Source organism: Haliaeetus leucocephalus, unplaced genomic scaffold, assembly GCF_000737465.1.
Source record: "Haliaeetus leucocephalus isolate CR32 unplaced genomic scaffold, Haliaeetus_leucocephalus-4.0 Scaffold339, whole genome shotgun sequence".
Taxonomy (NCBI): Eukaryota; Metazoa; Chordata; class Aves; order Accipitriformes; family Accipitridae; genus Haliaeetus; species Haliaeetus leucocephalus.
In genome coordinates this window covers 16,167,474-16,180,804 of record NW_010972775.1, presented here as the reverse complement: position 1 = coordinate 16,180,804, position 13,331 = coordinate 16,167,474, and the positions used below count along the sequence as shown (strand labels likewise).

The window sequence follows — 13,331 nt, the reverse complement described above, 5'->3', positions numbered from 1 at the left end:
TAAAATAAGATCAGTCTCAAAATATCCTTGAGCATTTCCACACATAACTTCCCTCCAGACCAATAATTCCTCTTTCAGCACAACTCCTGTCATTGCCTCTTTAACCAGTTCCTTGTCCATGTTGCAATTCTTACACTAATCCCTATGTCTCCAGCTTGGCTGCTAATTTCCAGTGTGGCACCGTATCAAATACTTTATTGAGGTACACCTAAACTAGGTCTACCACATTTCCCTTGTCTAGAAAAATCAGTTATCAAAGAAAGATATCAAGTTAGGCAGGCTTGATCTACTCTTGGTAAATGTGTTTTATCTGTTTTGCAGTTTACCCTCATGTCTTTAATTATTTTTTCTTTCAAAATTTGTTCTAAAGCAATGCATAGTATTGAGGTCAGTCTACTGGGTCTGCACCTACTTAGGACTAACTGTAAAGTACATGCTGTAGGACGTACAGAATGCTGCATATTGCCTATGCCAAAACCCTCGTGATGAATTGCAGTACTTGAAGAGATTAAATGTACTAATTTGGTTCCACTTTATTTTATTGCAGTACTATGTACAGGCATGGAATGAGATGAGGATGTGTCTAGGCTGTTAGCCTGGAATGTGGGAAATCCAGCTAGCTACAGCTGCAGGTCTGTAATGTTGTTTCAGAAGTAGGTGGTGACTATGAAAGTTTCTGATTCTGCTCAGTGGTGGTCCTGGGATCTGGGTGATACTACATTTAATTTTCATTTATTTATTTTTTTTTTTAGGACATGTCTGAATTTTTCCATCCCATAGAACCATCTGGGTGGATTTACTTACATATTTATGATAGTCTTGGGTTTCTCAGCTTTACAAGAAAAGAAGTGGCAAACCTGTTCTACCAGGTCACATCTAAAACACAAATAGCTCCTATCCCTTGACTTGGAGCAGACCAGCTCCCTCCAAGCTTGGAGAAGAGAAGTGACTGGGGTGGTTAAGACTATTGAAGGATTAGCTATGGTATGGCTACAAACAGTTTAGGTCTTCTGGGGCAAGTGTGATGAGGAATTAGAGAGAATGGAGACTCAAAGTTAGGAGGAATACGAGTTTACACTATCTGAGAACATGGTTTGGGCGGTCTGAGGTCCTCTGGGGATGAATGCAGTTGTCTGTGTACAATGTGGTTTACATACCACCAAAAAGTATTGGAGAATCCAGACTTGCTGATTGATTGGTTGATGGGAGGTTTGATGGCAGTGTTGACATTATGATGGTGGTGTAGCTCTACTGAAACTTTGCAATGCTCATAAGCATCCCCATAATAAAACAGATGCCTACAGGAAATCCTTAGATCTCTTCTGCTTGGAGCTAGAAACACTTTGGTTCTTCCTTTGTTGCTCTGCTGTTCTGGCATGTAACTGAGACATCACCTTAAGCCTGCAAATGTAGGTATGTAATGTAGTCTCCTTTACAAGATACATACTTGAGTGCAAGCTTTGGGAGATGGTCTGGATGGAATTTTACCTTGCTTAGATCTGTTTACTTTGTCCCAAACTTTAAACTTGGGGAAAGATTGAGTGATCAGTGACCATCACTTGACAAATAAAGTATCCCTTTTCTGAGCATGCTGAATAGCTTGTGGATGACAGTTTTCTCCCACCAGCTGAATGATTACTCTTTAGGTGGAGTTAAAGTGGCAGTGAAAGCATGACTGTGCTTCCACTGGTGAGATTTTTAGCTACTGATTTCCTGTTCTATCTGTATTTGTGTGTGTTTCTTTTGCAGTTTATTTGTAATGCTGTTGTTGAACTCGGACAGATTCATTATGAAAGAATGACATTAGGGATGTCGACCCAACATCAGCAAGAACCAGCTCTTGAATCTTTCTTAGTCTCAGCTGCTGTTAGGACACACAATGAACAACAGCTTGATGACAAAAAATATTTATTTTTTTTGCTGCAGGATGATAATTGGCTCAGTATGGAAGTTAATATGATTTTATTTGGGGATTGGTTTGTAAAGAGATTACATTTTAGGGAATCCTTAGGCATGGAGGCTTTTGTAGCTTTATTTATTTAATCAGCTGTGGGCACTTGAAACTTCACAGCAGTAAGCCAGGTTAGAACATGGATATTCTTGCTCCAGCAGAATGTGACTGGAAAAGAAAGTCTTCTGTGGGGCTAGTGGGATGGAGATTATACCAGACAAGGAAGAAACTTGCCTCCAGATGGTGGGGAGCAAGGATGTCTCAGTTCAGCTTTTCAAGCTGCAAATGTTAGTGACCAGCTCCCATTCAAACCAGTGTGATGCTGACTCAGGCAGTTTGAGTTGCTTACCTGCACAGGGAAATGATGCAGAAGGTCAACAGAAACCCCTCTGTGTGTCTCTCCCCTCTAGCTGCTTACTCTCTAAGCTCCATGGGGCAAGCAGTCTTACCACAGAGCTTTAGCATTTTTCTTGTAAATCCTGATCTGAGTGGGGACCTTTACATGCCACTGCAGTGCAAGACATTGTTAAAATTAACGCAAAAGAAAATTTAATTTCTCTTAAAGCTGGTGGGAGAGGATGGGGGTGAAGCTTGTTCTGTGAAAACAGAGAAGGGAGTGGAATTTGCCTGGAAATACTGACATGGATGTTCCAGCTTGATGCAGAAGTTATCATCTACTGATGTAGATAGAAGCACTGGTGTCTGGAGTGGGCAAGTGCTGAGTCTTCGATACAAAGAAATAGCTCTGGGGCAGCAGTTTAAAGACTTGCTTCATTACTTTGGATATGTGGGTGTTGCTGTAAATTTAATGGTCACTACAAATCAGTGTAACACTAAAGCTAGAGGGCTAATGGTCTTTTAAGAATAACTGAGTCAGTTGCAGAGACTGGATCCTCTGCTGGTGTAAAACACTGCAGTTCTGTCAAAGCCTATCATAAGCTGTCAATTTAGACCATCTGGGAAGCCTGGCCCAGAAGACTGTGAAGGTGAAGGTTACAAAAAATATTGAAGAAATTGACGTTATTTCTCCATTTCTCTTCTTTCCCCAGGGCAGCCATTGAGGCTCTGGCAGCTTTGCTGAAATCAAGTAAGCTTTTTTCTTCATATTCTTTCTGACTTTCCTTTCTGTGCTGTGTTACTGGACAGAATGATACTGTTGAACCTCCTTCTCCCTTGGTATCTCCTCTTCCCTCAGTCCCAAAGAGCACTGCTCAGAAAAGAGAAGTTGTAATGCAGTACTTTCCTGTATGTCTAGCTATGATTCTTGGAGCCCTGTGGCTCTGTGGACACACAGCTCTATGGGAGATGGTGCCATAGGTCCCAGGGAGCAAGCTGCTGAGGGAGCCAGACTAGACCCTTATTTTGAGTATTTAGGGAACAGTGGTTGTCCTGGGGCTTGGCGCAGCAGAAGAAATAGTGAACCTCTCCAGTCAGTGACAAATGCTTGTTCTGTTCCAGCATCAGTGGAGAGTGGGGCCAGGACCTGTCTGTCCTGTGGTGCTGTTGTACTATGTGCTTACCTGGTAACAATGATGCTGTTGGCAAAGGCTTGGAAAACTTCTGTAGCCCAACAGAGATGACCTTATTCTCCTTTGCAAGCTTATCAGGTCTGATAATGTGCAGATAGGGATGAGACCTAGTGATTGCTGGGGTACAGCCCTGCTATGGCAGGCTGTGCTTAATATTTGCACCAGCTGGCTGGTGGTGTCGAAGACCTTAACGTGGGTTCTCAGCCACATACTGCTGGTGTGACTGTTCCTGAAATGAACGTTACCCTTTTTTTACCTTTATCCCATCTGAAAACACTTAGCTTTTTATTACCAGAATTTAATAAAGCTTTGATTAAGAAAGAGCACTCTACTATTGCAGACAATCTACTCTACAATAAATCACAATGGCGTATTGTCCTTCTGTCTCTTCCCATTCCTCCCCCCCCCCTTTTCTTCCCCTCTCCCTTCTCCTTTTCATAGTATTAGGAATAAATGCATTTGTGAAAAATTGTAGCCCTGGAAGCAGTGCTTAAATGAGCATGCTGCAATGGGATCGTGTCTGAGTTGCAGCAGCTCAAGTGATGAGTTCTGAAATAATGTCTCAGTATTAACCTTGATGCCTAGATTTAAAGGTCACATTATTGCAACAAGGAAAGACCTTCTGGTTTGGGCATTAAATCTTAACAAGGGGGTTGTGGGGCTATGCCACAGCTGCTTGCAATACAAAAGCAAAACTAGCCTTCAGAGTAGAAAGAAATTTAGAGAGAAGGCTGGAAAAGTGGAGCAAGAGCTGAAAGCTCATCTGGCAGCTCAAGCTTTTCTCTTGCACTCCTGATTTGTGGTAAGTACTAGGAACGGGAAGTGAAATTCTGTTGTCCCATGATATTTATAGGATAAGTTTTCTAGTTGAAGGCTTATTCTGGGTCTAGAGATGAGAACAGTATATAGGAATGGAGGACTAATTACCAAGGGAAGCTGTGAAATGTAGTCTCCTGGGGAGTCATAAACACATGTTGTGAAAGTTGGGAGGCAAGCTGAGAATGATCTAGGGAATCTAAAAGGACTGGATTCAGCTCCAAAATTCTCCTAGCCCTTTTCCTCTCAGAGTGAGGTAAGTTTTTAAAGCTATTTAATCTTAGAAATTTTCTGTGTGACTCTTCTCAGCCAATTTAGGTTGTGAAAGCATCTTAGTTGGTTCTTTCTTTTATGCTTTTTGTGCTTTAGGAAGTGCAGAGAGGCTTTACAGTACAGGAAGAACACACTGATCATTCTGGTTGGTTGTTCAGGTGCTTTCACAGAAGGTACAAAAAATGAATTCCAACAGGAATTCAGTCTATTGAGCAAAGCAGTCCCTACACTGTCTCTCTGGTTGATCACTGTGATGTACAGATTAGGGTTCTCGTGTTCGTTTGTACTGCTGACCACTGCAAACAAAGGCATTGCTTGGGAGAGACATTTCTTCGTTTTGAGACATTGTCCTGGTTTCAGCTGGGATAGAGTTAACTGTTTTCCTAGTAGCTGGTACAGTGCTATGTTTTGAGTTCAGTATGTGAAGAATGTTGATAACACTGATGTTTTCAGTTGTTGCTCAGTAGTGTTTAGACTATAGTAAAGGATTTTTCAGCTTCTCATGCCCAGCCAGGGCATCTGACCCAAACTGGCCAACAATGTATTCCATACCATGGGACGTCCCATCTAGTTTAGGAACTGGGAAGTGGGGGGCAGGGATTTGCCGCTCGGGGACTGGCTGGGTGTCGGTCGGCGGGTGGTGAGCAATTGCCCTGCGCATCATTTGTACATTCCAATCCTTTTATTACTACTGTTGTCATTTTATTAGTGTTATCATTATCATTATTAGTTTCTTCTTTTCTGTTCTGTTAAACCATTTTTATCTCAACCCAGGAGTTTTATTTCTTTTCCTGATTTTCTCCCCCATCCCACTGGATGGGGGGGGAGTGAGTGAGCGGCTGCGTGGTGCTTAGTTGCTGGCTGGGGTTAAACCACAACAGACATCCTTCCCAGTTTGCTGGCTTGTGTCCTTCTCTCCTTTATCATTCACAACTGAACAACATTGTTGCAACAACACCAGCTACTGCTTCCATGGAAAAATGATTTTTAGGAAAACACATGGTCTATTTTCAGCTGATGTTCTCTTAAGGCGCCGGAACTGGGATTTGGGAAATGGTGCCAATACTGTGCAACCAAATAGAGTGCCACAGTCCACAAGTCAGCCTGAACTGTGTTTTCTGATGTTTTCTGCAGTCTGATGGTGAGCGGTCAAGAATGTCTTTTAGTTTTCTCCTTGTCCTGTGGCTCAGGACACGAGAAGCTCCAGGCTTCTGGAGTAGAGTGCTCTGGTAGCTGCATACAAATGAGCAGGCTGTGTCTTTTGGGAGGTGTAGGTCAGGACATGTGAAAAACAGCTCTGGTTCTTCCAGAAATAAATTCACCATGGCTGGAAAAGAGCTGAGTTCTTTTTCATGATTGCTATAGCACTTGAAAATTGCTTATGAAAACAAGGGGTAAAACTGTACATGGCAAAGCACCCAGAAGCCCATTAGCATGTTTTAGATAGGATAAAAACTAAATGCGAGGCAGGAATCCTGGAATGTGCTACAGTACTGAATTGGTGGACTGATTATTGTGAGTTTTTTGGGAGACACAGTAACCCACTTGCTGGGAAATGGTGGTGAGATTCAATTTTGCTGGGGGTGAAGGCTATAGAACAGACAGGACAAGAACACACCCATTCTTGAGGGTCTCTCTGTAGGGCTGTTGTATCCTTAAGTGCTTCAGCCCAAAGTGATCAGGAGGGTTATGGTCATACACGGAGTCGTGCTGGAGGGTGAGTGTCCTTCCTTTTGGCAGCGAGCTGCAACGAGAAAACACACGGTAGTTTTAAAGGGAGCAGGCAGATGGCAGTGTGTCTCCCTGATGGAATCAGAAACATCAATCTTCAGCTCCTCAGGCTCCCATAAGCTCTGCTCAAGACTTTGTCCACCTGCAGAGCGAGGGGCTGGCTAGAAACTTTTTGGCCTCTGTCTCTTTCCTAACAGAAGCTGATGCTAAATGCCCATTTAACAGGTGCATAACAGCAAGAAACAAGATCTGCCAGGAAAGAAGGCATCAGTGTAAGAAAAAATGACTGCTCCAGCTGCACCTGGGAAATTGTTGCTGTTTTTCAGAGGGAAAGTGTAAGATTGTCCAAAGAAATAAGTGATTGGATACTACAAACTTGTGCTTCATCCACAACAGGGAAGAAATGCTTGGAAACCCAGTAAAAAACGAGAGTGACCTTGGTTGTCCTGTTCCTCTGTACATAGTGGAAATCAGTGATAATCATAGAGATTAATGGAGGTGATTAATGGAGGAATAAAAGTTTAGGTCCCTTCTAACGACTGTGCTACATCTTTCTATCAGTGGAAGCTCAGATTACTGATACAGAGAAGATGTGTCTTGCCTGACCATCAGCCAGTCTCTCTCTTCTGACTTATCTCTTTCCAAGCATCCCAGAGTACTTTACCTATCCTTGCATGCTGCTCTCCCAGTTGCTGTTCTACACCTGCCATGCCCACATGCATGCAGCAAACAGCTTGTAGCAAGTTCTTCCTCCATTGCCTTGCTGGTTTTTTTTTTATCTGTTGTCTCTCCACCCTGCTGTTAACTCCCTCTGACTGAACTACGTTATTATACAGGCTGAACATGTTGCTTGGTAAATATCTATAATGGTGCTGAAGTGCCATGAGAGCATCAGGAGGTTTTTTTATTCTTCTCTGGGATGTTACAGTCAAGCTTTCCAGTGTAGCACCTGTCCATCCTTCCTCCTTCAATATCTAGATGCTTACTACAGCCCAGGGTGGGGATGAGTGGGTAGATGCTGATAGCTATACATAAACTGGGGTGAGATGAGGTGCAGCATCCTTCCCAGAGTCTCTTCTTTCTGTTCCAGGGTACACCTACTACTTTTTCCAGCCTCCCTTGGCTTTGTTCTACTTCTCATCTATACATCTGTCTTTGTATCTTGCTTCAGTTCTGTCTTAAGGCCTGGGCAGCTCATCACTAAGCCCTCCTTTGCCTGCAAGAGGCCTAGGTGTGGAGGGGCATACCCCAGCTGGAGCCTGTTTGAGCGGCGGTGAAAGGCGAGGGCTGCCCTCCATGTCACTCTTAGCCATGGGTTCTATTGCTTTTAGTGAACTCACCCCCCCAAACTAAAACAGGCAAACCATTCCCAGTTTTGGGGGAGTGGAAGAAAACTGGACACCTGCTATTTAAGCGCAGACAAGTGCATACCTAGGGGTTTGCAGGCTGAAGGCGGTGTGATGGACCAAACCGGACACTGCCGCTCGGCACCTCGAGCCACACGATGGCGATGTTATTTTAAGGATCCACACTCGCACTGGCGCTTAATCCAATATTTATTTTTGGCGAGTAATTTGTTTATCAGCAGGTTATTTTAATCTAATTTTGGTTGTATTTGTTATTCCTGACTATCTGTACTTCTCAGAATTAGCAGCTTGCACGTCTTCAAGGAAATTAGCTAGAGCCGATCTAGGAGGCATTTGCTCAGCGGATATTGAAGGAAAGGGCTAGGGAAATGGGCAGGGCCCTTGTTGCAATGCTTGCCTAGTAAAATTGTAATAAGCAATTTAAAAAGACAGGTTGTGGTGACCCTTTGATCATGCTTATTTCATCAAGACAATTGCGTGTGCTAACAGCAGTTATTGCCGATGGCCTTTCCCCTCTCTTTCTATATCTTTTCCTTCCTCCTTTTGTCTTCTTTATCTTTTTGCCTTCCTTTTTCCTGCCCCCAGCCTTTCATCTCTCATTTCCTGCTCTTTCCTCCCATCTTCCATTAACTAACCTTTATTTAACCTTTCACCTGCCTTTTTTTTTTTTTTTTTCATCAAAGCATAAGGATTGTCTTGTAGCTGGCGGGATAAAATAATCAGTGTCATTCTTTTCCATTTATGCTGGCATCAAGGAGGGGCAAGGAACTCTGTGAGAAACAGAAAGTGATGTTCTAGCACATAAGTAGATTATGGTTTCTGAAAGGCCTGCACCCTCTATGTCTGAATTCATAATGCTTTGCAACAGATCTACTGATGCAGGTCTTTGATCTTGTGTCAAAACAGCCGTACGGTTAAACCATGTCAGTTCCTGTAGCCAACAGAATGATGTCTGTGACTTGCCTAATATTTTGCCAGGTACCCATTTCTCACAATCAGTTTAAGACTTTGTTACCCACCTCTGGATTCAAACTCCATTATCAGTCTGGCCCCAAATCTATTATCACAACTTGCAGGGTATTGTGATCAGAGCTGAATTTTGCAAATAGTTCCTTTCATAATAATTTAAAGTAAGTTCTGTGTCTATCTTTTCTTCCTGAATTTCAGAATGCAAATAGTCTTGATTCTATATTTTTAAGCTGTCTCTTTTGAGAAGAGCCACTTTATGGGGAAAAAAAAAATTTTTTTTGAATGTCCTTTATATTCCCTTCCCTGAGACTGCTCTTCATTCGTAGACATATCCCAAACTGAAAGTAACTCGGTACTCCAGAGAAAAAGGTTGGTTTCATCTCCTGGGGCATGGCAGCTTCCCACTGTTTTGTTCCTCAGGGTGGGTATAATAGAACCAAAGTGTCAAGGAGCTGCATTATTCTCTGTTGACATCCTTAATAGTGATTGCTTACTGCCTTTTTCTTGGCATGGGAAGTGTTTGTGCCTCCAGTGATGATCTGGCTTCAGAAAATTCAGTGGCTGAATTTGAGGAAGTCTTCCAAATTCTAGGATCCTTATTTGAACCCTTTCAAACTGCTTTGGTCAGAAAAATCAAGCTGGAAATTTTGTGCAAATTTATCTTTTGTGGATTTCCAGCTTTCTGTTGACTTACAACAAGAAGATGCTGTGAAGCTGAAAAATAAAGGAGAAAAAGGAAAGCTTTTTGAAAAACAGTTTCCTTCTGGGGTTAGTTCAAAAGTTTTGGAAGGGATTGGTTTGCTCCTTCTTAATCTTTACATGTGAACCATGTAACAAAGGCAAATAAGAGAAGAATCATCATGTCATAATACAGTTTGCATGACTGCCACTGAATTGGCCAACACCTGGAACTAAAACAGATGTTTTGGAGTAGAAGGAATGAGCTGTTCTTGTAGTGAAGCTAAGCTTGTGGCTGATTCCTGGTCTAGGAGCAAAACATGGCACTTGTAGTTGCTAGTACATCCTGCCTGTGTTCTCTACCTTTGTGCCAGTGTTATTCATCTGTCCTAAATGCTTAAGTAAATGCCTGGATTCTGAAGTTTACAGGGCGCAATTACAGTAGTCTTCTGGCTTCCAACAAGATTTGAGCTAATACCAGCTTCTTGCTGGAGCTGTAGAGCCCACTGGGTCTGAATTCATTCCAGCACTTGATGGGTGACTAGGTTTCTCCATGGAGACAATTCATTTTGCTTCTATAGTGAACCCTCATGCTTATCTCTAGCAAAAATGGCCTCTCAATGACTGAATAAAATAGCTGGTTTCTCTTTGCTTTAGGATATATCTTGCATCTTTTATTCCCAAGAGGCAATCACTAGAGCAGAGTGGGGAAGTTGGAGATTTTCTTATTCCTTTCACTGCTTTAGGGGCCACAGGGTTAATTTAGCAGAGCATTCTTATCTCCAAACTGTAGCAACTGTATGTTCTTGGCATAATGAATCAGCTGAGTGGCATCAACAAAGAGATTTAAGCAGATAGACAGAAAGATAAATATCTCTTTGTTCTGCCTGGTAAGTAGTGCATTGCTCATCATGTTTCAGGTTGACTGTAATTCAGTTTTGTGATTAAATATGCTGCGTGTTTTCCAGTGGTCCCTGTGTTCCTGGCAAACACTTCAAAGGGGACTGGAATGCGAGGGAGGCTTCAGTAATGTCCACAGAAACACTGGCAGTCATGAGACTTTTATCTACTAGACTGAAACCCTGGCTTTAGAGTCTGTCCTTGTCCCCCAGCACAAAATTAGAATTCTGTCAAAACTGGGGGTTTCTTTGTAGTGTGGTGCCCTTGCTAATTTAAATGCATCTTTTACCATTTGATGCTTCTGCACATTGGCCATGCATCCTTGTCAAATGTTTCTGGCTAACTGCACAGATTATTCAGACCAGATATTCTGCACTACAGTGCTTAAACTTTCACTGGTTAGCAGCACTGCCCTGGAAGCCAGAAGTGAAGGGTCAGTTCTGGAAGTGTGGGAAACTAAGAAGACATTGAGCATTCCCCTGTCACCCGTCCCAGCCTCAGCAGACAGAACTGAAACTCTTGGCAAAGAAAATAGTATGCCAGTGACAGGTTTGGGGAAGGTGGTGAAGATAGTGCTCTCCTGGCAACTCTGACAGAATAAGATTAGGAAGACAGACTATCGCAGGAGAAGAGTCAGAGATCACTCAGACAGATCTGGTCTAGTAGTTAGTTTACTGAGTTTTAATCAGTAAATTTAGGTGTGTAAAATATTTAATAAGTACAGATGGATTGGTGGTCAATACTCTACTATTTACTACACTTAAAATTAGTATGGGATACAAAGATTATTGTCTAAGCTTGCTGTATGTATCTTAAATGTTACATGCATGCAAAAAATTTCACTTACAAACCCATCAATGTCTGGTGTTGGGTAAGGGATCTCTCAGCCTCGAGGGGTAACATGGAGAGGCATCCCTACTCAAGGGGAGATCATTGCCATGCAGCCACCTGCTGTGGAGGGAGAGCTCAACAGGCCCTGTTGTCTACAGATATGTATAGCATAAAGTGGTTAATTTGTATTCAGATTTTCTGCTGTTAATGCAGTTTTGGCTGCTTATCAGACCAGTTTCCAGGCAAACTGTTTTTTTGGGGGGTTTGGTCCTGAGTTCTTACTGATAGCTTCACACAATAGGATTAACTTGAGTTAGGCTTACTTTCTGCCTGGACCAAAGTTCAGTTGGTTCAAACAGGAGGAGTGCATCTGTCACACAGGCCAAGGATGAATCAAAATAGGAAGCACCATCCCTGGGTACTTCTGAAAGCTGCATGGAAGGAGAACTTCCATTTCCACTGAACACTGGCCACATCCAGGGAGAAGGAAAGGGACTAATGAAAGAATAACAGAAAAAGGGTCAAAAGACATTGGACATTTTACCACTTACCACACAGATCATGCATGCTTGCTCCGGGAGGCGTGGGTTCTTGCTGCCTACAAATCTGTGCAGTGCTGCTTGTACCTGTATGATTAATTTCCACCATCTGTATTTGTGCCAAAATATAGATAGATACCCATGCAGGTGTATGCCTAGATGGAGAGACCAACAGACACAGACAGGTGGGGAGGCCTCCTTTTTCCATTCTGCCTTCTGGAGATCTTGGCATACTTCCTCCTTCATTTATTCACTACTTGATTGACTATACAACTGAAAAAAAAGGAAGAAAAAAATAAGAAAAACACTGACAACACAGGAGAGCAGAGGAGAATCAATGAAATCAGACAGGAGAAACAAAACAAATGTTTTTTTTCGTCTGTTCAGCAAGTAATTCTCATTGTTTCCGATCAAAGTGCTGAGGAAACTGTAGTCCTGCCTCTTCCGTCTCCTCCTTACAGAACAGACTATCTCAGCTTCACTTTTCAAAGCAACTGTTTTAATCATAGAAGTGGTAAGTACTACAAAAAACATGAGGGGAAACATAGCAAAGTTATTTTGCTCAGCTTCCTCCATGTTTTTAATCTGGTGATAAAACTGAGGCATGGGACAGTTAATGTGTTCTGGTCCCTACGGAGCTGGGATCCCAATGTGGAAGTCTGTCTTGAAAGACGTGAGGAAAACATCACAAACACATTTTTATGAGAATTCTTTTTTTCTTAAACATAAATTCCCCAAGAAACTCTACCCATAGTGCTTTCCAATATTTCCCTTGTCCTATCGGCATTGACACAGAAAGCTTAGACTTCAAGCACAGAGTGCTAGGGCCTATAAATCCCTAGATCTAGTCCAATTTCATCTGCCTCTAAACAGTTCAGGGAAGCTCTGAGTCTGATCCAAATTGTCCCTGCCTTATACTCCCTGACTCTCTTCTTCTTGTCATGTTTTATATACTTATTGACTTTTACAGAGCTTCCTGAGTAATTCTTCAAGGAAGATTGACTGATTTAAGGGGTTAGTCATCCTGCAGGTTAGTAAACATGACAGCTGGTTGAGGATTAACAGGAAATCATGAATAAAATCATTGGGATTGATAAGGGATTCTCAAGCAATTAAAGTTTTCTTGCAGAAAGTCAAATAGAAAGAAGAAACAGAGTGAAGGTCAAAGGAGAAGGATGACCTTCTACATGCTGACAGCCACTGAGCCCTGAAATAGAAGATGTACTGGCAGAGTTAGTTAACAACAAGGGGATAAAGTGCTAGAGAGAACTGCAGGCCAAGGTGTAGGAGACTGGGAAGAGCTGTGTAAGACTGGAAGAGCTGTGGGACCAGCAGGTCGGTGCAGAGGCATGTCAACAGGGTGGTGTGAAGATGCAGAGCAGGATTAAAATGAGTTGGCAGACTGGTCTGGGGGTACTGTTTGTTGCCTGCTCTGTGGTGCCAATGGTAGAGAAAATTGCAGGACGAGACCAGGTAGCAAAACTACCTTCCAATCCCTTCTCCAGGTAAGAGTTTTCTAATGTATTGTAGAGAGCACACTGAGACAACCTCAGGTGATTTCCTTCCCCTTTCCAATACCTCCATCTGCTTCATCACTGGGACTGAGTTTTGCTGCCTACCAGCTGCTTCCTGCTTACTCTCTCCATGATTTCCCTTGTTACTGATTTTCTTCATGCATCTTTCGGTTCTCTCTCTTAACCTCTAGCAGCTTCTCCTGTCCTGTAAATCCCCACTGATGACTTTGACG

The 13,331-nt window shown here is 42.6% G+C and overlaps 1 protein-coding gene across 1 annotated transcript in view; it reads left to right on the top strand.

The window, feature by feature from the left end:
- The window catches only part of AGBL1 (ATP/GTP binding protein-like 1), a 276,170-nt gene that overhangs the window by 26,837 nt on the left and 236,002 nt on the right, over positions 1 to 13,331 (top strand). The window contains exon 6 of the mRNA XM_010572299.1: positions 3,001 to 3,038. Coding sequence (XP_010570601.1) covers positions 3,001 to 3,038 — 38 coding nt within the window. The remainder of the gene's footprint in view (positions 1 to 3,000; positions 3,039 to 13,331) is intronic.